The 22,652-nt window shown below is 36.4% G+C and overlaps 2 protein-coding genes across 6 annotated transcripts in view; one reads left to right on the top strand and one right to left on the bottom strand.

Moving 5' to 3' along the window:
* cdhr1a (cadherin-related family member 1a) overlaps positions 1 to 14,414 on the top strand; it is a 131,961-nt gene extending 117,547 nt beyond the window's left edge. For 4 of the 5 annotated variants that reach the window (XM_051917865.1, XM_051917866.1, XM_051917863.1 and 1 more), the window contains 16 exons: positions 432 to 527; positions 1,160 to 1,305; positions 1,379 to 1,429; positions 1,517 to 1,606; positions 1,770 to 1,856; positions 3,061 to 3,180; positions 3,341 to 3,484; positions 4,428 to 4,506; positions 4,615 to 4,715; positions 5,025 to 5,228; positions 5,792 to 5,944; positions 7,004 to 7,168; positions 9,565 to 9,632; positions 11,422 to 11,650; positions 11,730 to 11,984; positions 13,068 to 14,414. In XM_051917865.1, coding sequence (XP_051773825.1) covers positions 491 to 527; positions 1,160 to 1,305; positions 1,379 to 1,429; positions 1,517 to 1,606; positions 1,770 to 1,856; positions 3,061 to 3,180; positions 3,341 to 3,484; positions 4,428 to 4,506; positions 4,615 to 4,715; positions 5,025 to 5,228; positions 5,792 to 5,944; positions 7,004 to 7,168; positions 9,565 to 9,632; positions 11,422 to 11,650; positions 11,730 to 11,984; positions 13,068 to 13,589 — 2,451 coding nt within the window. In that variant the 5' untranslated portion in view covers positions 432 to 490 and the 3' untranslated portion in view covers positions 13,590 to 14,414. Of the gene's footprint in view, positions 1 to 431; positions 528 to 1,159; positions 1,306 to 1,378; positions 1,430 to 1,516; positions 1,607 to 1,769; positions 1,857 to 3,060; positions 3,181 to 3,340; positions 3,485 to 4,427; positions 4,507 to 4,614; positions 4,716 to 5,024; positions 5,229 to 5,791; positions 5,945 to 7,003; positions 7,169 to 9,564; positions 9,633 to 11,421; positions 11,651 to 11,729; positions 11,985 to 12,257 lie in introns of all 5 variants that reach the window. The other variant, XM_051917868.1, reaches the window with a different exon arrangement.
* Positions 14,415 to 15,183: 769 nt separating this feature from the next.
* lrit2 (leucine-rich repeat, immunoglobulin-like and transmembrane domains 2) lies at positions 15,184 to 22,498 on the bottom strand. Its single transcript, XM_051917236.1, has 3 exons — positions 22,392 to 22,498; positions 21,125 to 21,900; positions 15,184 to 18,632 (listed from the first exon to the last, which is right to left on the bottom strand). Exons 1-3 carry the CDS (start codon positions 22,496 to 22,498, stop codon positions 17,830 to 17,832), a joined length of 1,686 nt encoding a protein of 561 aa, XP_051773196.1. The 3' UTR covers positions 15,184 to 17,829.
* Between the last annotated feature and the right edge of the window lie 154 nt (positions 22,499 to 22,652).

Here is a 22,652-nt window from a genome sequence, read left to right as displayed (position 1 = left end):
GATTATGTTATACTGTTGACTGATGTATATAATCTTGACACTGTTGTCTACTTCTTTGATGTTTCTCCCTCATTTGCATCACCTTTATTCCTGCTTGACAGTAGGAGGTGAGCAAATACAGACTTGTCTGAAAGAAAACTACATCTAAATCTAAATTTAGATATAAATTCATTTCATAAATGAATTTATATAGTGAAATAGATTTGGTAAAGCAGGGGATGTTGAGGCATTTATGACGTAAGGCACCTGTAATCCCAGACAAGTGGATAGAGAGAGTCATTAGTGTTATTACATTATGCAGTGTGTGATCAACCTGATGTCAGTAAAATGGCAAATATTGTGATAGGTACAGTTGTTGTACTTGTCCTCATAAGTCTGGTTACGTTACACTGTTAATTGAGGTATGTTAATCTGATTATTGTTGTTTATAGCACAGATTGACTACGCACCCTATTTCTATGATAATGGGCCCAACAGTAACAACGGTAATATGGCAATGTTCAATCTCCCAGAGGATACGCCAAAAGGTAAGGTAAAACTTTTGTACCGTCTGATTAGAAGACTGTTTAATGTCTCCTCTGTCTTGGTGTAAACAGTATTAACATGGCCACTGCTGTTTCCAAACACCAAGTGTCTTGAGCTTGGCACAGGGTTGGCGATTTTGCCCTTTGACCCTTGTTGTTGTGTTATATTACTATGTTACTAGTATTGTGGTATATTACTGAAAGTAGGCTAGAGATCATAAATTAGCATATTATACTGTTTCAAATGGACTGTTTACATTATTTAAAAAATAATGGAAGGCCCCATGACTTCTCCAGTTGTTTGTGATTTAGCTTGGCATAATGAGAAAAATGTATATTCATATTAAAAAATGCCCATGGAGTCTTTTCTGGACACTTTTACAATAGTCTTCCTCATATATCCAGGTTTTTCAAGAACCTTGGTTCCTCAAAGAAGAAAAGCAAAAACAATTGAGGCGTTGAATTAAAATAAGAAATATCTTGATTTTTAATTGTTTCAACTTATGTTAATGTATGTTTTGTCTTATTTAAAACCATTTTAAGTCTTTTTAAGCCACGCATTGCTTTAGATGTCATTTTGACATGAATTCGACTTGATTTGAACAGAAATAACTGCTTACAACTGTACATTACAGGAACACATATATACGTTCTTAATGGAACTGACCCCGAAGACCAGCCAGTAAAGTATGGAATGACCTTTGAACCCGGACACAAAGAATATTTTCGTGTTCATCCCAAATCTGGAGCAGTAACTCTAATAGAGGAACTCGACAGAGAGGTACATTTCGAAATACGTATCAAGTTTTACATGTGCTGAGAACATTACAGTGACCATCTGTTTATTATCACAGGAACAAGATGAAATTGAAGTCTTTGTCAGTATCTCAGATGGCCTTAATAAAGTAAGTATTGTTGATTTATGAGTCTTATCCATTGTATGTGGTGAGTTTTGCGGTAATTTTGTTTCTAATGCTCTGGTGTCCTGTTAGGTAGTTGAAAAGGTTTCGGTTATTGTCATGGATGCCAATGATGAGAGACCACAGTTTCAGAACATGCCTTCCATCGTAGATGTGCCAGAGGTGAGGAATCTTGTCTCAGAGAATCTGTATTTAATTATTCTTTACTAAATCATTTAGGTTCCAATAGAATATGTTTTGGAAAATGGCCAGCAAAATGATTTGGATTTGAACGTGATATGTATAAACAGGCATGTTTGAAAACTGTATATGTGTGTTTGCACAGAACACTACATCTGGGAGCAGCATCTACAAAGTGCAGGCAGTGGACAGAGATGCCGGATCAGGGGGATCAGTCACTTACTTCCTCCAGGTAAAATGTGGCATCCAGTTGAAAGATCAAACATGAACTCAAGGTCAAATGAAAGTACAGGATTACTTTTCCCTCTGTTTTCACCCTTTTGTTCATTACTGCAAAGTCTTTGATAGAATATCCATATAAACTGGTCATAATTTAAGTAAATCTATAAGCACATTTGAAATTGCATTTATAGGGGTCATATGATGCTATTTTAAAAGTTCATTGTTTTGTTTATTGGGTGTAATAAAATAGATTATGGTAAGGGGCATGCTTTAATGTTCAAAAAACACATTATTTTTCACATTCTGTACATTATTGCAGTACCTCTATTTCCAGTCTGTCTGAAATGCGTTGATTTCTACACAGCCCCTCCTTCCGTGCTCTGATTAGACAGCAGACCCAGTGCGTTGTGATTGGCCAAACACCTCAAGCGTGTGTCTGAAATGTAACTCCCCTTACCATAATCGTGAGCTTTTTAAGGCTTCTAAAGCATTTGTAAACACACAGTTGTTAATAATAATAATGTTGATGGTATTTTACCATATCAGTTCGAACCCGAGTCAAAATTTTGAAAATGCAGATGATCAAGCCGATCAATCGTAACAAACTTTGAGCATGTCTTGAGCAGAACATTTCACAGTGGTAAGTAGTCTTTGTATATAGCCGGTGCTCTCCTAGGTTCAGGAAGCTGTCTGTAAAATGTGCTGTGCACAAGCTTTAAAAATAAATCTTAACCTCTGATTAACCTCTGAAAGCAAAAGGGGTTTTGCTTTTGCATCCAAACACAACACCTCACCTTCTGTCTTTGCGTATGCCTTTGGGCGGGCATTAGGCTAATATTTCACATTGTGACATAGATGTTTGAGGAAATAGTATCTGGACTTCAATCGAGGCTTTTTATCCAGGTCTGGATCAGATCGAGCAGATCTTATATATGCACAAACACATACATTACACACTAAAGGAAAAGGAAAACATTAAAAAGCATCAAATGACCCCTTTAAATGTGATTTACAGCACAGGCTTGCTGTATGGTTCCAGATAAATTACTGCCACAGTAGACTGCTTCAGTCTGGTCAGATGAGTTTTTATATTTCCCATTACAACACAGTATGGATATTTCATCCCTTTTGCTTCATACTATTCACAAGCTTATAGACATATGGAAATCCATATAGAGTTACATTAGAATCTCTGTGTTTGTTCTTAAATCCAGAGCAGTGAACCGAGCACAAAGTTTGCCATCGACCACCATAGTGGCGTGCTGAGGATAAAACCAGGCGAAGCCCTCGATTATGAGAAATCCCGCACACATTTCATCACTGTGGTGGCAAAGGTGAGAGGGAGTGGTTTTGTTCTCCTTGTTTTACCAGTTCAAGCTTAGTTCTTCCATTTACAGCCTTTATCTGCTCTACCAATCATCATTTTAATCCTTTAGCTATTATTTATTCTTGTATCATAATGAAATATGAAGTAACACTAACTTTTGTTTTCAGGATGGAGGTGGCACTTACAAGGGCAAGCAACAAGTGATGTCATCATCAGCCACTTTGACGATAAATGTGATTGACATTCAAGACACTCCTCCTGTGTTTGTTGGAACTCCTTACTTTGGTTATGTCTATGAGGTCTCTTCGCCTGTGAGTATCCACTGTAACACTACACCAAGATTTCTTTGAATACTCTACAGGACCACTGTGCTTCAGTGTGATTAAAAGCAATTACAGTCTATCATCTACTCAGGTCTAAACGTTAACTTATGTGTCATTTACAGTATGTGTCATTTATAATGAAACTGACCTCTTAAAAATAAATAATCATAATATATAGACACACTAAAGTTTGGTGCAAAATGTGCTCCATTTTTTGAACAGCATTTATTTCAAATAGAAATCTTTTGTAACATTATAAATGTCTTCACTGTCACGTTTGATCAGTTTAATTCTTATAAAATAAAAGTATTCATTTCTTTAAAAAAATAAATAATAATGCTCTATGGTAGATGTTACAGTTTGAACCTGCTAAAACAACAGCACAGATGTCTCATTCTATCTGAGCAGCATGCAGCTTAAATCAGCTGGAAAAGACTGTACTGAGCTGCTGTACACATGCTCTCAAGACAAGATAGCAGATCCCCTATCAAATATCAAGGAACAATTACAGTTCAGTGTAGTTTTCTAAAATACATTCAAATATATTCTCCTTACTTTATCTGCTAATGTTACCCTATTGCTTTTTGAAAAAATGCAACAGCTTTCTCAGATTCAGTTTTTACCAAAGATGAAAATACTTTGACAAACTGTGTCATCACCTTTATTTTTATAGAGATTTATACAATACAGATTGTTTCAAAGCAACTTTATAGTGATAAACAGGAAAATAATGATTCACAAATGCAAACATAGTTCAGTTCGGCTATAAAGTAGCTCTAAAAAGAAAAAAGTGTCATTGTTCAGCTGAAGTCAGTTCAGAGTTGATTGTGTTCCGTTGTAAAGATCATCAATTATTAAATTAATTAATTGTGCAAAACTGCAAACTTTACTGCTCATTGTCTAAGATCTAATTACAGGGATCTTTTTACAGGGATCTGAGATATTTACAGTTTTTGCCAAAGATGGAGACATGGATAATCCAAATCCAATCATGTATTCAATAGACTCTGGTAAGTATTATTGGTTAAAATGGAAATGCATTTATTTTGCACATCTTTTTATGGAAATGAATTTCATTATGACGTTTCACTTAAAAAATTTCCAACCAATTTATTCAGGAGCAGATGGGGTTTTTGCCATCAATAAAACCAGTGGATGTATCACTCTGAAGGTGTATCCAGCAGACCTGAGGAGAGAAGTCTTTAATATTAAAGTCAAGGTTAAAATCCTTTTTTAAACTCTATCTCTATTTCTATTTCTATTCTATTCTATTCTATTTCTATTCTATTCTATTCTATTCTATTCTATCTCAAGTTACTGGACAATGCTTCACTCTGATCTCTGACTTGAGACAGAGCTTAAGCCAATTTCAGGAATAATCCAATTACTAAAATCTATCTATGTCCTTGCTATTTAGTTACAACTCTTTTAAACATGCGTGTCCTCATTACAAGTGTAATTTGAGACAATTAATGCAACAAATAATGTATTTAGTTGTATTATAATCAGTAATTTCTTCCTTTCTCAGGCTTCAGAGGTTAGTCCAGAAGGAAAACGCCTGGACTTTGCAGTCACCACAGTGACTATTAAGGTCGTAGATCTGAACAACCATCCACCCACATTCTTTGGAGAGAATGGACCACAGAACGTGTTCGAGTTAACTATGTATGAGCATCCTCCAGAGGGAGAGTTCCTGAGGGGCTTGAAAATCACAGTCAATGACTCTGACCAGGTGGGTACCATTTGTTTCAGCAGCAGGTTACAGGCTTGACGTAGCTAAAATTACTGCATGCAGATTTATTTAGACATTAGAAAGAAATTCTGGCTATCTGTTCTTCGTTTTAAGAGAATTTAATATAAGCTGATTGAGTGTTACAGTAGTTTTGTAGTGCAGCTGAACCATTATTTAAAAATCAACAAGATAAGACACCATTAGTTTAATGTATTACTTCCATGTTTTCTATGAGCACTGTTCAGTCATTGTAGAACATTATTATCTATGTTACATAAATGACAGAAAAGCACCCAAACAAGCAGGTGGTCCCTTTCAAGCTGTTGTCATATTACGCAATAATATTTTTAGTTATTCAGTATTTAGTCACATTGATATGCAGAATTCATTACACAAAAAAGATCACATGGATGAGCACAACCATCATCCAACAATTATTGTTTGCCATCCATTTAAAATGTCTTTAACTTATTCCATTTCTATGTATTTGATAGTTCTCTATATTGGCTCTACATGAAAGTTTTGTGTTACAAAATGTGTTTATACTATATGCTTGTTCTCAGGGATCAAATGCAAAATTCCACCTCAGATTGGTGGGCCCAGGCCGCATGTTACGAGTGGTCCCTCAAACCGTTCTGAATGAAGCCCAAGTCACCGTCCTTGTGGAGGATTCTGCTGCAATGGATTTTGAGAAATCACAATTCCTGACATTTAAGGTAAATAAATATTTATGGGAACCGTTTAAGAAAAGTATATTATACAGTATGTGCTCAATCCTGAATATATGGACAAATAATGAACCAACAAATTTGTTGCATATGTTATATAGTCATCAGGGCCAGTGCCATGAGGGGGCAAAAGGGGGGATTGCCCCCTAAGATCTGATTTGTGCCCCCTCAGTTTCAATTTGTCCCCCCTCCACCCCCGAAACGCAATTGATTTTAACCATTTTTATGCGAACGATAACACCGGTGTGATTAGAACGTTCAGTGCCTCACTGATAAATTCAAACATGCTTTCGGACTTTGGCTGGCACTGAGCCAGAGATGGACACACTCAGTGCTTTTTATATATCACAAACATTCAATGATTTATTCAGTTCCACTTACTTTTATGTATTTCGTGAGAAATGGATAAATTTACATAATGTAGCAAACTAACATGACGGAACCCATCGCATGTTATAGATCAACTAACATGATTGTTATAAAGGTGTTTAAATGACAAAACACATTCACTTCCACATATTTGACAATCGGAATATATCATACAGTTATATATCATAATGATATAATTAACAAATGTGAATATTTTGAATAAAAATGTCGTGAAAAACAGTCATGTATGTTTCAGGGAAACTGTGGATGTTGTACTTAAATTTGACTTTAAAATGCAATAAAATACAGAATTTCACAGGGTCTTTCTCAGAAAATGGTCCAGTTTTTCAGGAACATGTTTAAAGAGCAGCAATGTTTGAAAATAACAGGCTTAAACAAAAAGTGAGTCAAATTATCCATTTTCTCAGAAATATCAAACAAATATTTTCATATCAGTAAAAGTAATTATCTTTTTTTATGCTCTGAAAGTGTAATGGACATGAAAATTGGCCTGTAAAAATACAATTACTTTTGCTTTAAATCCTAACTGAAATCTATCAAATGATTTTGTTAATTTTATTAGTAATGCGGACACAAATGGCTTGAGAATGGCCCTACATTACTATAATCAGTAATATGCTACCAGTTGCAGAAATGTGTTATGCTCATTGTTTTCAGCTCCTCGCTGTAGAGATTGACACACCTGAGAGATTCAGTGCTACGGCAGACATAATCATTCATCTGCTAGACACCAATGATAACGCTCCAAAATTCTCCTCTGATTTTTACATCGCCCGGATTCCAGAAAATTCACCCGGAGGATCCACTGTTGTGTCTGTGACCGTGAGTACAGAACACTCTAGACGTTATAAACACAAAAAGATTAACATGTTTGTCATCCTCTCCAGACTCTGCTCTGTTTATGGAAAAAGACGCATTATACGCATTATTAATCTAAATATAACATTTTAGGGGTTGGATCAGAATCCCAAATCATGCTCAGTATGTGAATGCTTGATAAACAGTCTATTACGTGGTAAGCTGCCAGATGGCTATCATTTTCATTCAGTTGTGTAACGCTAAAACCCCAGATTTGTGCTTTAATAGACAAAAATATCATCATGAAGTGGTCATATTATTATAGCATTCAGGTGGCAGAAACAATCTCTTTTTTGCGTCAGAATACTCAAACAAAATGGTACAGCTTTGTTTGTTACTGATCATGCTTACTGATCTTTTTTGTTTTGATACTGATCATGCTTATTTCAAAATATTTTACTTTTTATTTTAATTCTATATGAACAAACATCATAGTGAATCTAAAAACAATATAAGGTCTTAAGACATAAAATACACTACTGTCCAAAAGGGGTGATCAGTAATATTTTTTTTAAAGAAATCAAAATTTTTATTCATCAAGGATGTATTAGATTTATCAAAAGTGACAGTAATGACATTTATAATTTAACAAAAAATAGTATTTAAAATAGACGCAATTATTTAAGTTATAAAGTTTCTATTCATCAATGAATCTTGAAAACATATATTACAATATTACAGTTTCTGCAAAATTATTAAGCAGCACAATGGTGTTTAACTGATTATTAGGGATGCACCGATACCATTTTTTAAGGACCGAGTACGAGTACCGATACTTTTTTTCTGGTACTCGCCAATACCGATACCGATGCCTATACATTTACTAATTTCTCTCTCTCTCTCTTTTTTTTTTTTTTTTTTGATGTTGCAGTTTTTCAAGCACAACACAGTGAGACTAATGAATGTAGGACAGCTTCTTTATGATTACTCTAATGAAAAAAGAAATATTTTTTATGTGCTTGTCACAAACTTAAAGAACAAAAATTTCACAGTGTCCAATAACCTACAAGATATAATTGTTGTTATATAAAAAGAAATGTACAAACAAATTACAAACAATACAACAAATACTATAGAGATACAAATTAAATAAACTTGTTTTTCAGATACAGTAGGTTTATTTACCATGTATACATTTATTTAACATATTTTGTTGTTTTATTAACATTAATGACAAATACAGGTTACGGACCCTTTAAGACCGAATCCATGGATACTGACACTTATCCTGTTTTCACCCAAATGTTTACGTCCACTTAAGCCATAACCAACTGTATTTACGTGAGATACTCCACACGATGGACATTTTGACAACTATGTGTGCATTTGACCATTCAGGCGCGAGGAGAACCGATCGCGCGCTGTCTGAGAGAACTGGGATCGCGCGCAAGAAAGAGAGAGCGCGCACGCGAGAGAGAGAGCGCTTCTGGTCTGTGTCATTCAGCGCGATTCCGCCTATTGTGATTGAAAGCATGCAGATCGCAATGTGTCGGTTGTCATCATTAATTTTGAAGTATTTCCACACCTCTTAGGCTGACATTGTTTCTGCTGCTGCCGCCGGTGTCTCTGTGCACGGAAAATTCTCAGTTACGTCACGCGAGGTATCGGTCTTTGGTATCGGGGGTATTTTTACGAGTACGAGTACAAGTACACGAGCTTGGTATCGGGCCCGAGTACCAGTATCGGTATCGGTGCATCCCTACTGATTAATAAAAAATGTTACTTGAGCACCAATTTGATTTCTGAAGCATCATGTGACGCTGAAAACTGGAGTAATGATGCTGAAAAATCAGCTTTACCGTCACAGGAATACATTTTAAAATAGAAAGCAATTACTTTAAATTGTAATAATATTTCACAATGTCACTGTTTTTACTGTATAAAAATAGACTTTTGGAACAGAAGTATAAAAAATAAAATGTTATTCCTGACTGACTATATCCCTCAGGGGGAGTTATTCTCCAAATCTAACCATTATGCAGGTACGATGCTAAACTCATTTTATGTCAGGATATAAACTTGTCCCACTCTGCCTTTCATCAGTGGATAGAGAGATTGAACCCTATTGAGATAAACCCTCACCTTGTGTAAACAAGTGCTCGCCACATAGGAGTTATCCTGCTTCTGGAATACAATTTGCTAAATGACCTGCCGGATTTTGACCTTGGACATAAGGACATGCTACAACCATGAGTACAAGGCAAATAATGACGTAGCCTGATTAACAAATCCCACATCGCTCCTAATGTTTTGCCTTTTGGCTCAAAACGTCATCTGTTCTGTTACGTAGATGTTGGCATCTCAGTTATGTATGAGAACAGATGCCAGTTGATGACGTTTGCTCCTTATGCTCTCTGCAGGCCACAGATCCTGATTCTGGTCTTTGGGGTGTGGTCAAATACTCCATCTATGGCTCAGGAGCGGACCTGTGAGTACCCTACCCCCCATTTGTTGTTTTCCCTCCGTTTCAGTGTGTGTGGTCTTTTTAATGCCTGAGATCCTTCTGACGAAATGCCTGCCAACTGGAAAGCCACACACACACACACACACACACACAAAAAAAACAAAAAAAAAAAACAGTTGCTTATGCAACATCATTAATACCAAAACACAGAATATTTAGTGAATGGGAGAACAGGAGGGATGTGAGCTCACCTCGATTCATCACACACCGCCTACAGATACTACAGCTAATATACTGTAGATAGAATTCAACTTCCAATAACTTTCTATGTTGTTGTAAGGCTTTCTAGCTGTCCTCAGGACTAGCTGGACCAAAGTGGATCCGATTTTCAGTTCTTTTATTAGATTCCAAAGGCAGCGCTCAAATAGCTGAAATATTCTTGCCTTCTTGGGACAGAGTTCAGTCCTCCCACTGTTCTCAGCTCTTAATTCAATAAATCTGGCTTCCCAAACCCAGAGACAGATTCATGATCTCTGATAGTAACATACTTGTTATATTTTATAGAGCATAAAAGACATAAATATAACTCATATGAATGTGTAAATGATGGATTGTTGGCAGAACAGGCATGTTAAATCTTTGCGGTAAGCTTCCTTTTTCCTGCTGTGTGAACTCTCTCATTGGAAAGGCTGAGTAAGCGTGGGATCTTTTCTGTTTTGTTTCTGCCAGACAGACCACACAGCCTGTTAATAGCAGCGTATGCCTCATTTTATTTACCTGACAACAACACTTCTAAGTTGTCAGTATAAAGTCTTTTGTATGCAGTTTCATTCATCAGATTTTTTCATTGTCAGTATTTAATTAATATTTAATGAACTACACACTTTGTTAAATGACAGCAATTTTTCTCTATACAGAATCGATGAAGTAGAACTGCAAAACTAAATTTCATTGCAAACAAAGAGTTACCAGGCCCTCCATCTTGGTTAATCCACTAATGGGATTTGAGCAGGAAATAGACTGTTCTCCTTTTCATATAACAGCCACACTTAAAGGTGCAGTGTGTCTTTTCTGCATATTAGCTGCACCAAATGGAATTAAATATATAAAATAAATAAAAAATAATAACCAGATAGATATTCCAAACATTCCTCTATCTTCCAGGGTTTGAACAAACAGGTCAAACAGCTGTTGTTTCAGGCCAGTCATACAGAGCAGCACATTTTTTGTTTTGTTTTGTTTGTTTTTTTGAAATAAATTAATACTTTTATTCAGCAAGGACATATTAAAGTAATCAAAAGTGTCAGTAAAGACTTCTAAGATTTCTATTTCAAATAAATGCTGTTCTTTTGAACTGTTTTCAACATTGATAATAATATGAAATGTTTCTTGAACTAAATCAACATAATGCATTAGAATGATTTCTGAAGGATCACGTGACACTGAAGACTGGATTTATGACTGCTGAAAATTCAGCTTTGCCATCACATGAATAAATATCTTAAAATAGAATTAAAATAAAATGGATGGAAACAGCTTTTTTTTTATTATTTTTTTCTTTCAAAAACATTAAAATAACCTTACTGACCCCTTAAAGTCTTTTAAAGGATTGTGTATGCAGTACACTGTATGTAAGGAAATGATGCTTTATCCTGATGACATCATAACAAGAAGTATGCATAACAGTTTTCAAAAGGAGAGAGTGTGTTCTCAAAGCTTTAAATCATGTTAACATATCCCTGTACAACAAGCCCTGTGTAATCCTGATTCTCCCAATAGAACTCATTTCCTGTCTTATATTTTTTTTATGAAGGTTTTTCATTCAGGCTGATTCTGGAATCATCTACACACAGCCCTGGGCCAGTCTAGATGCCGAGGTTAAATCCAAGTATAACTTCTATGTGAAGGCCGAAGACACTGAAGGAAAATACAGCCTTGCAGAAGTCTTCGTCTCCATTATGGACCTCAATGACCATTCACCAGCGTTTAATGAAAACTCTCTAGAGAAAACAATGGTGATTGGTGCACCAGTGAAAATAGAGGTTAGCAGCCATTTTAAAGACTATTTGAAATTTTGCTTTTGTAATAGAACACTCAGTTGACTGTGTTTGATAATTGTAGGCGATTGATGAAGATGCAGAAGAGCCCAACAATGTCATTGAATACTCCATTATGAAAGCCGACCCAGACAACATATTTGACATTGATGCAGACACAGGAGAAATAAAGCTGAAGCCTTACATCAAGTCCATGGACATAGTCCAGAATATCACCAATCAGAAAGACTGTACCTGGTCTGTGGTTGTTCAGGCCAAAGACAGAGGCTCACCATCCTTCAGCACCACCACAGTGATAAAGATTGACATCACAGAAGCGGTAAGTGGGTCTTTATTAGTGCTTATTTTACTGAGAATCCTATTCATTTAAAAAGTGAAAACAAGAATATTAGTATTACAACTCAAGAACCCTTTTTAATTCTCATTTATGCATTTTGACAGTCATGTTATTGCACATATAAGCCAGAATTTAAATTTATCTCTTCAACATGCATGCTATAAAAATACTGAATCATGCACATGGAAATATTCTGCACTCTCACTATTTTATCTGTATTGTGAGAAAAAGTTTTTGTTATTGTGTGCTTTACAGATCAAATCCAGATTGATTTCATACTTCTTGAGTCTGAGAACTCGGCCCTGGACTGTTTTCAGCATTTGTTTGAGCATTGTAGTCCTCGCCATCTGTCTGACCGTTTTCATATCCACCATAATTTTCTGGAAATCTGTGAAAAAGTCCCGGGTCCAGCCAAGGGGCAAGATCAGAAAGATTATTAGGAGGCCCTGACCATGAGACACTTTGACACCAACACCAATACTTAGCTTTTTTCCTTCAATTTTTTCCTTCAATGACTTTATTGTTGTTTAAAGGCAAGTAAAATGTCTGTAAAAGAGTACACGAGCACAGTTAAAATACCTTATTTTTCAAAATAATAGCTTTTGTTCTACACTTATCAGGCTCCAAACAATTGCCCATTTCTCCATTCAGTCAGATGTTTTTGAGATTATGACAATGAGGCTGCATGGTCTTAATTCTGGGTGCCCCATTCAACCCTTCTGATCTTGTCTTGCTGTGCAACCAGACTCTGTTTAACATTCAAATTCATTTCATCTTCAACTCATTCCAAATTAATTTAAATAGACACCAAATCAATTGCTATCAATCTGTTCTCAGCTGTCAAGATGCCATGCAGTCATGCTCTATTTATCCCGAGTAGTAGTGCTTTCTAACCTATACTGATTATACTATAGTACTATTTCACTTTGTTGACTGCTATTGGCCTCTCTGGGAATTGTTTATCTGCCTCACTTTTACCATGTGTCTCTGGCCAAACAGAGAGAAGCCTAAAGTATATCATCCTTGAGTCCTATGGACTTGATTTCTCTTTGTGCTCTTTTACAGACTCAACTCAAGGGACCTTTGACGTCCTTTTTAATGAAAAGTAGGGAAAATCCCATGCATATCCTAGGCTTGATCTGTGGTGTCATTATGATCATGGTTTTTGTGACAGTCTTGATCTCTACTATTATATACGTGAGAAACGTCAAGTCCAACAAGATCCTACCCTCCCGTCGCATCATACGCAGGAAGCGTAAACCCCGGAGACAAGACGAATTCCAGCAACCGTTCAGAGATGAACGGGAGATCCCTACAACAGACAATGTCAACTGTAACAATAACGTCAAAGTGTATTCTCATCATCGAGCACCTCCGTCGCCTCCAAATGCCCCCATAATGCCCCCGCCGTTGCCAAGTCATTATAGACGCGCTGACCGCGAGTGGACGGTACCTACGGTTTCCGCCTCGGTGGCCTCCAAGACAAAGAGAAGATCTCAAAGGGGTAAAGACAATCCTGTCAACACAGCACTGGTTTCTGAGCTCAAACTTAGACTGGAGCAGAAAAACATGGCCAACCGATACTGATTATAGTGAAATGTAGAAATACCAGTTTTCAATGGAGAGAAGACATGTCCCTCTGCTTAATCTCTGTCGTGAAGATTTCAGGCAAGATTTGAGCAAGGACAAGATCTCAGCAGGACAACTCTGCTACTTACCGTATGCATGCAGAGTTCAGCTGGGATTGCAGGTTGAATCTAGTGGAGATGGGGGAAAGTGTCAATTGCTAAGACTAACTAATACCCTGCTAATCAGCATGCTAAGACAATGCGTACTGCCCTCTTCTGGATGGAAAATAATTGGTTCACATTTACTCTATAGTTCTCTGACATTTCTCCATAGTTCTCTGACATTTCTCCATCTGTGGATACTTTTCATCAAGAAATTAAACAAAAGTCTTTTTTAACTGTGGATAAATGAAATATGCCTCTGAAGTGAATTTTATTTTTTCAAAATCATCAACTTTTTACTCACTATATGGTTTTTAAAAGGGAACAATAGTTTGTTTTTTTTCCCCCAAAACTGAGTCTCATACAATGTCTTTGGACCTTGACTGAACAATAACAATACCAAATTCTAAACATTAATTTGCTGGTTTATTTGGTAAATGATTCTGATAGACACCTGAAAACCACAAACAGATCCAATATTATACAATTGAGTAGGCTAAATTTAGTTTCCTATCCTTCAGTGAGGAAAACCATACAGTTACATTATCATGTTGTGCTTTTTTTTTCTTCCAATTTAATGTATATTGTCATTTTTCATGCAGTTCAGTATTAAATGTAGAATAATTGATGTGATCTCTGTTTATATTCAACCTTTTGTAAATAAATGGACATTTCATTAAAATGTGTAATGTTTCATGTGGAGATATTTTAAGTATAGCAAGAATTTTTTCTTATTTGTGAAGTGGTCCTGTGATATGAAGCTGCTATAGCCTTGTGTTTGTTGTTTTTTCTTCTATGTAATATAGGATTGAGAAAAAATATTATTTCCTTTAATGCCACATTTCATCATATGGGCTGATGGTGCAGTTGGTGACCTAAATCTTTTTTCTGTTTATTTAAAATACAGATTTTAAAACCCAGCTTTATTTTTCAAATACAGATGTTATTTTATGAGTAATGTGACACCGACAGTTAACTCAAATATTTCAGAAACTAACCACGTGCCACGGTGGTTTGGTTATTTTAGCACGTGCTTGTTCTTTTGGGGCTTAACATCAAGTTCAGATTTGGTGATCACATTAAGATTTATAAGACAAATTATGTGTTTGCTCTCTCTGGCTTTTCTAAATCTCTAAACACAGTGTTTGTATATAGCCAAAGACACAAACGCACTGTAAAAGTTTTTAAGGTGAATGCTTTTCAATTTTATGATTCTCTTTCTTTTTTAAAGCACCCCTGCACATGAGACAAAACTGCTGTGATGAGGAAAGTCTGTTTTCAGATAGTAAAAGCAGCACTGGGGGGTAAAAGCACAAATGACATGGAATTATACTCTGTAGGAAGCAAGTAGGATTACTGGGTTTTTTAGAGAGGATTACAAACTTGCAAAGTGCGCTGATGGACAAGGATAAAAGAAAAACAGAACATTCTAACCAAGATGCGTACATTTTATTTTGGACTTGACTAGTTTATTTTGGAGCCCGCTGACTAAGGTCACAGAGCTCTGGACATAAAGTCATAACACTCACATAGTTTATCACTGACATAAATAGAGAGCTGTACAATTTGCTTTAAGCACATTTTTTAGTACCAGCAGCATTTCCATTAGAATTGTTTACAAAAAGTTCCACACACAGATTTCTCAGCATGGGTAGCTAACCATACCGTACATAGAGCTCTGCACTGCACTTTAGTGACGTGGCGAGTGTGACGACTCACGATTGGTCATGTACGTTTTAATCCTGGTTTAGCAGCACCACAATGGAAAAAGAAAGCGTAACTGTCAATGATCCTGGATTAGTGCAGAATGACACAATTCAGCAGTGGTAATCGTTCAGTCTGAGGGTGGAAGAGAATTCCCTGACAGCAACATAGTGTCGGCCCAGATCTGGCCCACATCTGGTCCGCATGTAATCCACATGTACCAGATGTGGGCCGGATCTGGGCCACATTCTGTTGCTGTCTGGGTTATTGTTATTCCAGGTATCTTTACAAGTGAAGTTAACTGGCTTAAATTGCACGGTCGATGTGTGAAATACATTTCTATACATATTTCAAAATCAACTACAGAAACATGGTATAAATTTAGTAACACATTTTAATTTATATATTTACTTACAAAGATTGTACTTATCACTCTTTTTTTTTTTAAAAAAAGGAAGAAAATATAATACTTTATGAGCAAAACCATTTATAGAAAACAATCTTCATGGCATTTATTCCCTAAGACAGCAACTCTTTCAATAGTTAGAGTTCAAATTGAAGTCAGTATCAATTTCTTTGAAGGTCAGTGTATATGGAATTTTTTAAGGGGCTTGCTGAATGTCCATTTTAAAAGATAAGCATTTTGTTTGCTGTTGGATTCACATGATATGGAACAGGCATCAAAAATCCTAATCTGCTTTTATATCCCTATGTTTGCATCATGTGCATTAAAATAAATCTGTCACTTAAAACATGCCAATGAATTTAACAATAATACAAATGCACCTCAACCTAAAATAATTCACTTAAAGAATAGAAATATCCACAATATTACGAACAGTTTTATGTACAGTTGTATTATGAATGTCTTCATTACTTTGAATGCTACTATTTGTCACTAGTTGCATCTATAAAGTGCACTGAGATGATAAAAGGTCTGTTCCCTTCTGAATATAATTGTACTCTTAAAAATAAAGGTTCCAAAAGGTTTTTGTTTTTTTTGTAGCGATGCCATTGAACCATTATTTTTGGTTCCCCAAAGAACTTTCAGTGAACAGTTCTTAAAAGAACATTTTTAGAATCTAAAGAAAGTTCTTTTGCGGAATGGAAAGGTTCAATGGATGTTAAAGATTGTTCATGGAACCATAGATCCCAATAAAGAACCTTTATTTTTTAATAGTGTATCCACCTTATTTTTAATGTAAGTGCTAGCTCAGCTATTTGTAACTTGAATGTATGAGGCTTCCAGTGTCAGACACTTCCAGTTATTTTACCTGTACAAAAGCAGTCTATTAAAGCTGCTTTTGCAAACTGGTATTTGTTATTTTATTTTAATTTATACAACAGTTTTTTTCTGGTTCTCAAATCTGATTGGCTGAGAGCCGTGCGATATTCCCCCACTGGAACCGTTTCACCGACTGTTGAGCAAATCCACCATATTTTTTACAAATACTACTGTTGTTGTGCCACAGAATGTAGTTTTAAAGGTGCAATGTGTAAATTTTAGGAGGATCTATTGACAGAAATGCAATATAATATGCATAACTATGTTTTCAGTGGTGTATAAAGACCTTACATAATGAACCGTTATGTTTTTATAACCTTAGAATGAGCCATTTTTATCTACATACACCGCGGGTCCCCTTACATGTTAAGTCGCCATTTTACACCGGCATGTTTCTACAGTAGCCCTAAACAGACAAACTGCTCTACAGAGCGTGTTTGCCTGACTGGCTACTCTCTGCTGTCTCAGATGACGGCCACCGTAGCTTCTCTATTTTGCAATTCGCAACCTCACCACTAAATCCTGCTAAAATGTATACACTGCAACTTTAAGAGTTTTTTAGGCAAGAATGTCATTATTTACACCTCAAATATGTGTTTCATATATAAACACAGCGCCTATTTTACAATTTGTTTAGACGCTTTCAGAGATCTGAGCCTACGGCCGAATCACAGTGGCTACCCGTGTGTTGTTGTTCATTTATTATCATAATCATAAACACTGGTATGCAGCACAAATAGTTTACTGCACTTTGTTATTCTTCTAGTTATTTACCTATAGTGGCTAAAGAATTGGAAGTGTCACAGATTCAAAGAAAATAGCTTACTTATGCGATGCAAAATAAGGTGGAGAGAAGTGTTTAATTCAGTGACTTTGCATTTATTCAATGGCTTCCTTTGGTTTTTGCCAGTTTGGAAAATCCTGTCCAGCAGCAGCTGATCCGTGAGTTCATGATCAATTGAGACTCTCTTCTGAAGATTGTGGCATCCATAACAAGCATATTAACTTTACTCAGTTCTCCTCCTTTTGACCACTGAAGCTGGATGACAATGTAGGCTTTCCTTTCATGGGTATTAATCAGTCTATAGATGTCTTTCAGTGTGTAGTGTCAGTAAAGCTCAGCTGTTGGTCTTCGTTCATTTTTTGTTTTCTGTATCTTATCAGCAGACCTTCGTCGGGCCTTCCGCTCCTTGCTGGACTCCTTGCAGAGGCCCTCATCACTGGCAGCTTGGAGACTGTCAAACGTGCCCTGCCTCTCATCAGACGTGTGCGAGCTCTCCGCATGTCTCCTGTTTCTCCACATTTCCGTGCAACGCTCAAAGCAGTTGAACTTGGCATCGGTAGTGCAGGCGTACATTCCCGCAGGCACAGCGAGCACCATGGCAAGTACAATGACGACAATATGAATGAGCTTTTCCCTCTGTTCCATTTCATTGAAATCGCTGCCTGTCACGAACACGATGCACTGGCCGTTCCGAGGAGCCTGGTTCTTTAGAGTAACACAGATTTCATACTTCGTGACTGGTAGCAGGTCTGTGACAGAGTATGTGTTAATACCTGGTCCGATGTATATCTGCTCTTTCTTAACTGTGTCATAGCGGCCAAAATGAATGGTGAACCAGGTTTCTGCTGGATTGTCTGTTACAGCACGCCACTCAATTGTAATGCCATACACTGTCTGCTTGGCAATACGGATATCGATGTAAACATTTTCCTCAGCGACGGCAGCAGGGAGGTCTGAGGAATGAGACAGAGAGCCTTCCGGAGATTTCACATCCAGTAAAATACCAATGGAGGAATTGCCAATGAAATTGTTAGCAGTGCAGGTGTAGAGTCCTCTGTCGGCCAGATGGAGCGAAGGAATGATCAGCTGAGTCCTGATAGTGTCTTCATCTACACGGCTCTGAATCTCTGAAACGATTAATAAAAATTATGTGAAATTGAGGACAACATAGAGTATGACTAAAAGGTATTTTTGTGTATTTTTACAATATAATAAAAATAATAATAATTCATATTATTAATATTTATTCATAATTTATAAATCAATATTTATTAATAACAACAATAGTAATAATTAGTTAATAATAATTAATATGTTTTTGGGGTCTCTGATACTGTCCTTAATTGGTTTAAGTCCTACCTCAATGATCGTAAGCAGTTTGTTGCCATGGGTGGATTTAGGTCTGAGGTTGATGTTGTGCAATCTGGCGTCCCTCAGGGATCAATTTTGGGCCCTCTGCTTTTTAATATCTATGTTTTCCCACTTGGCCAGCTTTTGAGATCATTGGTCTGAAATGTCATTTTTATGCAGATGATACTCAGAGCTACATACCTAATGAACCTAATGAAACTGTGCCTGTTGATTTTCTTTCTGAATGTATTTCTAAGATGAAAGAATGGATGACACAAAATTTTCTTTGTCTTAACAGTGAAAAGACTGAGATTTTGCTCATTGGTTCACCCCACCAACTACGTAAACCTGGGTCAGTCACTATTGATGGTTCAAATGTGGAGTTTCAAACTAAACTGAAGAATTTGGGGGTGATTTTTGATGCTAATCTAACATTTGAGCCACATGTCCAAAATACTGTTAAAACTTCTTTCTTCCATCTTACAAATATTGCCAGATTGCGTCCAATGCTGTCTTTTCCTGTTGCTGAGAGATTGATTAACACTTTTGTGTTTTCCCGTATTGATTATCGTAATGCTTTGTGGGCTCTGGTGCCAAAAGCTACCTTAAACAAATTGCAGGTAGTGCAAAATTCGGCTGGTAGAATCCTTACTAGAACTAGGATGAGAGATCATATTACTCCCATTTTGGAGTCCTTGCATTGGCTCCCCATTAGGTTTAGGGTAGACTTTAAAATTTTGATGCTTACTTGCTTACATGGGTTGGCACCTCAATATTTGTCCGAGCTTTTAATTCCCTATACTACAACGCGTGACCTTCGTTCATCCAAAACTGGTCTCTTAACTGCTCCTTTAACTCGGTTAAGATTGATGGGAGATACTTTTCTTTTCTTCATTAGCTCCAAAACTTTGGAATTCTTTACCGATTGAGATAAGGGGAGCTAAATCTCTTAGCATTTTTAAATCTCACCTTAAAACAATTTTTTTTTAAGGTAGCTTTTAATTGAATAATTGTATTAATTTTTCATTGTGTGTATTTTCTATGGTGTATTTTGTTGCTTTAACTTTAATTTTATATTGTTAATTATTTTATATCTGGTGCATTTTTGTTGTTTTGTTTCTGTAAAGCGCTTTGAGATGTACATTTAAAGGCACTATAGAAAATAAAGATTATTATTATTAAATTATTTTTGTTGTAAATAATAATAATAATTATTATTATCTTAGTGATATGACAATATCAAACTGTATTTTTCCATAATTTTATCACAATTGCATAATCTGAAAAGGTTTAAAGTAGTTTGGATTTTTGACAATTGTCCAACACTTAAACTCCTCTTAATGTATATTATTTTATATTACATTATATAATATTATAAAAATAAAATCTTTTTTCATATACTCTTTTGAGTGTTTTTAAAAACTGACATTTACTGAAGAATTAAATTATTATTTGGTCAAACTTTATATTAGGGTGCAGTTCTCACTATTAACTACGACTTTTGCCTCAATAAACTCCTAATTACTGCTTATTAATAGTTAGTAATGTTGTTGTTAAGTTTAGGTATTAGGTATAGGATTAAGGGATGTAGAATATGGTCAGGCAGAATAAGGCATTAATATGTGCTTTATAAGTACTAATAAACGGTCAATATCCTAGTAATATGCATGCTAATAAGAAACTAGTTAAAGGTGCAGTAAGCGATTTCTGAGAAACCTTGTTGAACACTGTTGATATCTGAAATCAACCCAAACAAACACACCCCTCCCTTCATTGCTCCACCCCCAAAATGCACGAATGCAGTGCAAGAGTGGATATACAAAGTAGATGACAAACAAACGACAAGGAAGAACAAAAAATGAACATACACAAGAGTATAATACAAGCCAGAGTTAGTTGTTAGTCACCAGCAGCATACCAGCTCAGACAAACGTTGTAGATTGGCTACAAGTGTGTTGTGGTGCTCGGTGCGATCGACTTTCAACAGCGTTTCTCAAAAATCGCTTACTGCGCCTTTAATAGTGAGAACTGGACCCTAAACTACTGTTACCAAATATTCTTATTTTATATAAAAATGAATTGTAGTAAATGAGGTCTAAACGCATGTAGTTTTGTAACATACAAAATGTGATGTTATTGCATATCATTTGCAAATGTGTAGGCTAACAATATGTGCGTACAGTAATCGAGGGTTACCTAATTTTTAAAGAAAGATCTATTTAATTAAAGACAGACGTATGTAAACATGCTTTACGAGAATATCTCTTACCACGAAATCCTCTTAGTATCTTAAGACCATATGTCCACCGAATGGCAGGTTCAGGTCTGGCCGTGGCAAAGCATGTTAGCGTGATGTTCCCACCTAAAGGCACGGTGATGTTGTTGACCGGGGCGCTGACCACTGGCTTCACACACGTCTTTAAATCGACCTCATGGAAAAATTTCCCTGCCTTGAATTCTGGGCCAGAGCATGTCAAATACGCGTTCATTAGAATGAACGGGGGACTCAACGATTTGATAAACTCAATGAAGCCTCCCAGGCGACAGTCGCACAGCCACGGGTTGCCGTGAAGCGCCAGAACAACGTTGGACGCTGTAGGTTTTTCATGCTTGTTTTCTGCGTGGTAGAGAGGCCAGTTCAGAAAGACGTCTTTAGAAACGACCGAGAGTTGATTAGAGGACAGATCTAAATAGGTCAGTCCTGGTAAAAACTTTAGCGCGTGTTCAGGGAGGGCGTCAATGCGGTTGTGCTTCAGGTCCAGAATCTTGAGGTTGGGCGTTTCCTCAAACGCTGTCCACGGTACTGAACGAAGTTTGTTACCCTGCAACCGGAGCTCCGTCAAGTTACCCAAACCTTCCAGACTTTTGATATTTATGATGGCGATGTCATTGAAATTCAGCCAGAGATGCTTTAGACATTTAATATGGGAAAACGCTGCCTTTGGTATTTCACTTAGCTGTGATTTCTCTATTCGGATTTTTGTCAAATCTTCCGGTATGTCCGCAGGAATTCCGGTTAATGCAGTTTCCATACATGTGAGTGACCTAGAGAAAAACATTCAATACTTTCAATTGTACATTGATGTTCGACTGCTTTACAACATCTGTACAATATAATATAATATAATAGCCTATAATATAATTGTGTTTCTTAATTCTTAAATAATAATAAGTGTTGTTAATAGCAACTAACTTTGATATAGTCCAGCAGCATATATGAACAAATACCAACTTTTCAGAGAAAGTTGTTTTCTAAAATGGTTGGTGTGTTGGTAATGACAGTACTATCAGGGACAGCAATTATATGTTGTAAAATAAAATACACATATACATTAGGCCTAAATATCAAATAAAATGTGTTCATTTCAAATCATTTTATTCTGAGGCAGAATAGTTGCTCTAATCACCCATATTTTCATATTTACAGACTATAGCTCTCACATTGTCCTATCCTCAGCACAACAACAATCATCTTTGCTCACTGACACTGCTGATGTCTGTTAATATTGTGTGCAGTGAAAGGAACTGAAACTAACCTCCCATAACGGTCAGTCCCGCAGGAGCATCCTGGAAAACACTCTGAGCTGATATGACTTAATAAAAGAAGGAAAACAATCAAACGAAATATAACTGAGGCATCCATGGTCTCCTATAAACGTTACATCCACTCTATGTCTGCGCACGACATGAGTGCAGGTACAGTTGAGTAAAGCCTATTATCAGTAATCCTTGACTTACCCTGTGAGAGACTGATTGGAACTTAATTGTACGTCTGACCTATTATTGTTGTTAAAAAA

The sequence above is a fragment of the Ctenopharyngodon idella genome, chromosome 13 (genome assembly GCF_019924925.1).
Source record: "Ctenopharyngodon idella isolate HZGC_01 chromosome 13, HZGC01, whole genome shotgun sequence".
Classification (NCBI taxonomy): domain Eukaryota; kingdom Metazoa; phylum Chordata; class Actinopteri; order Cypriniformes; family Xenocyprididae; genus Ctenopharyngodon; species Ctenopharyngodon idella.
The sequence above is the reverse complement of the archived record's forward strand: the minus strand, read 5'-3'. Positions and strand labels throughout refer to the sequence as shown.

Bases quoted from the DNA above. Each gene is read 5' to 3' on its own strand.
- lrit2 (XM_051917236.1), bottom strand. From the start codon at position 22,498: ATGGATGCCTCAGTTATATTTCGTTTGATTGTTTTCCTTCTTTTATTA. The intron at 21,901-22,391 runs GTTAGTTTCAGT...GTTTTTCTCTAG, and splicing joins GGGACTGACCGTTATGGGAG to GTCACTCACATGTATGGAAA. The intron at 18,633-21,124 runs GTAAGAGATATT...TAATCGTTTCAG, and splicing joins GATACTAAGAGGATTTCGTG to AGATTCAGAGCCGTGTAGAT.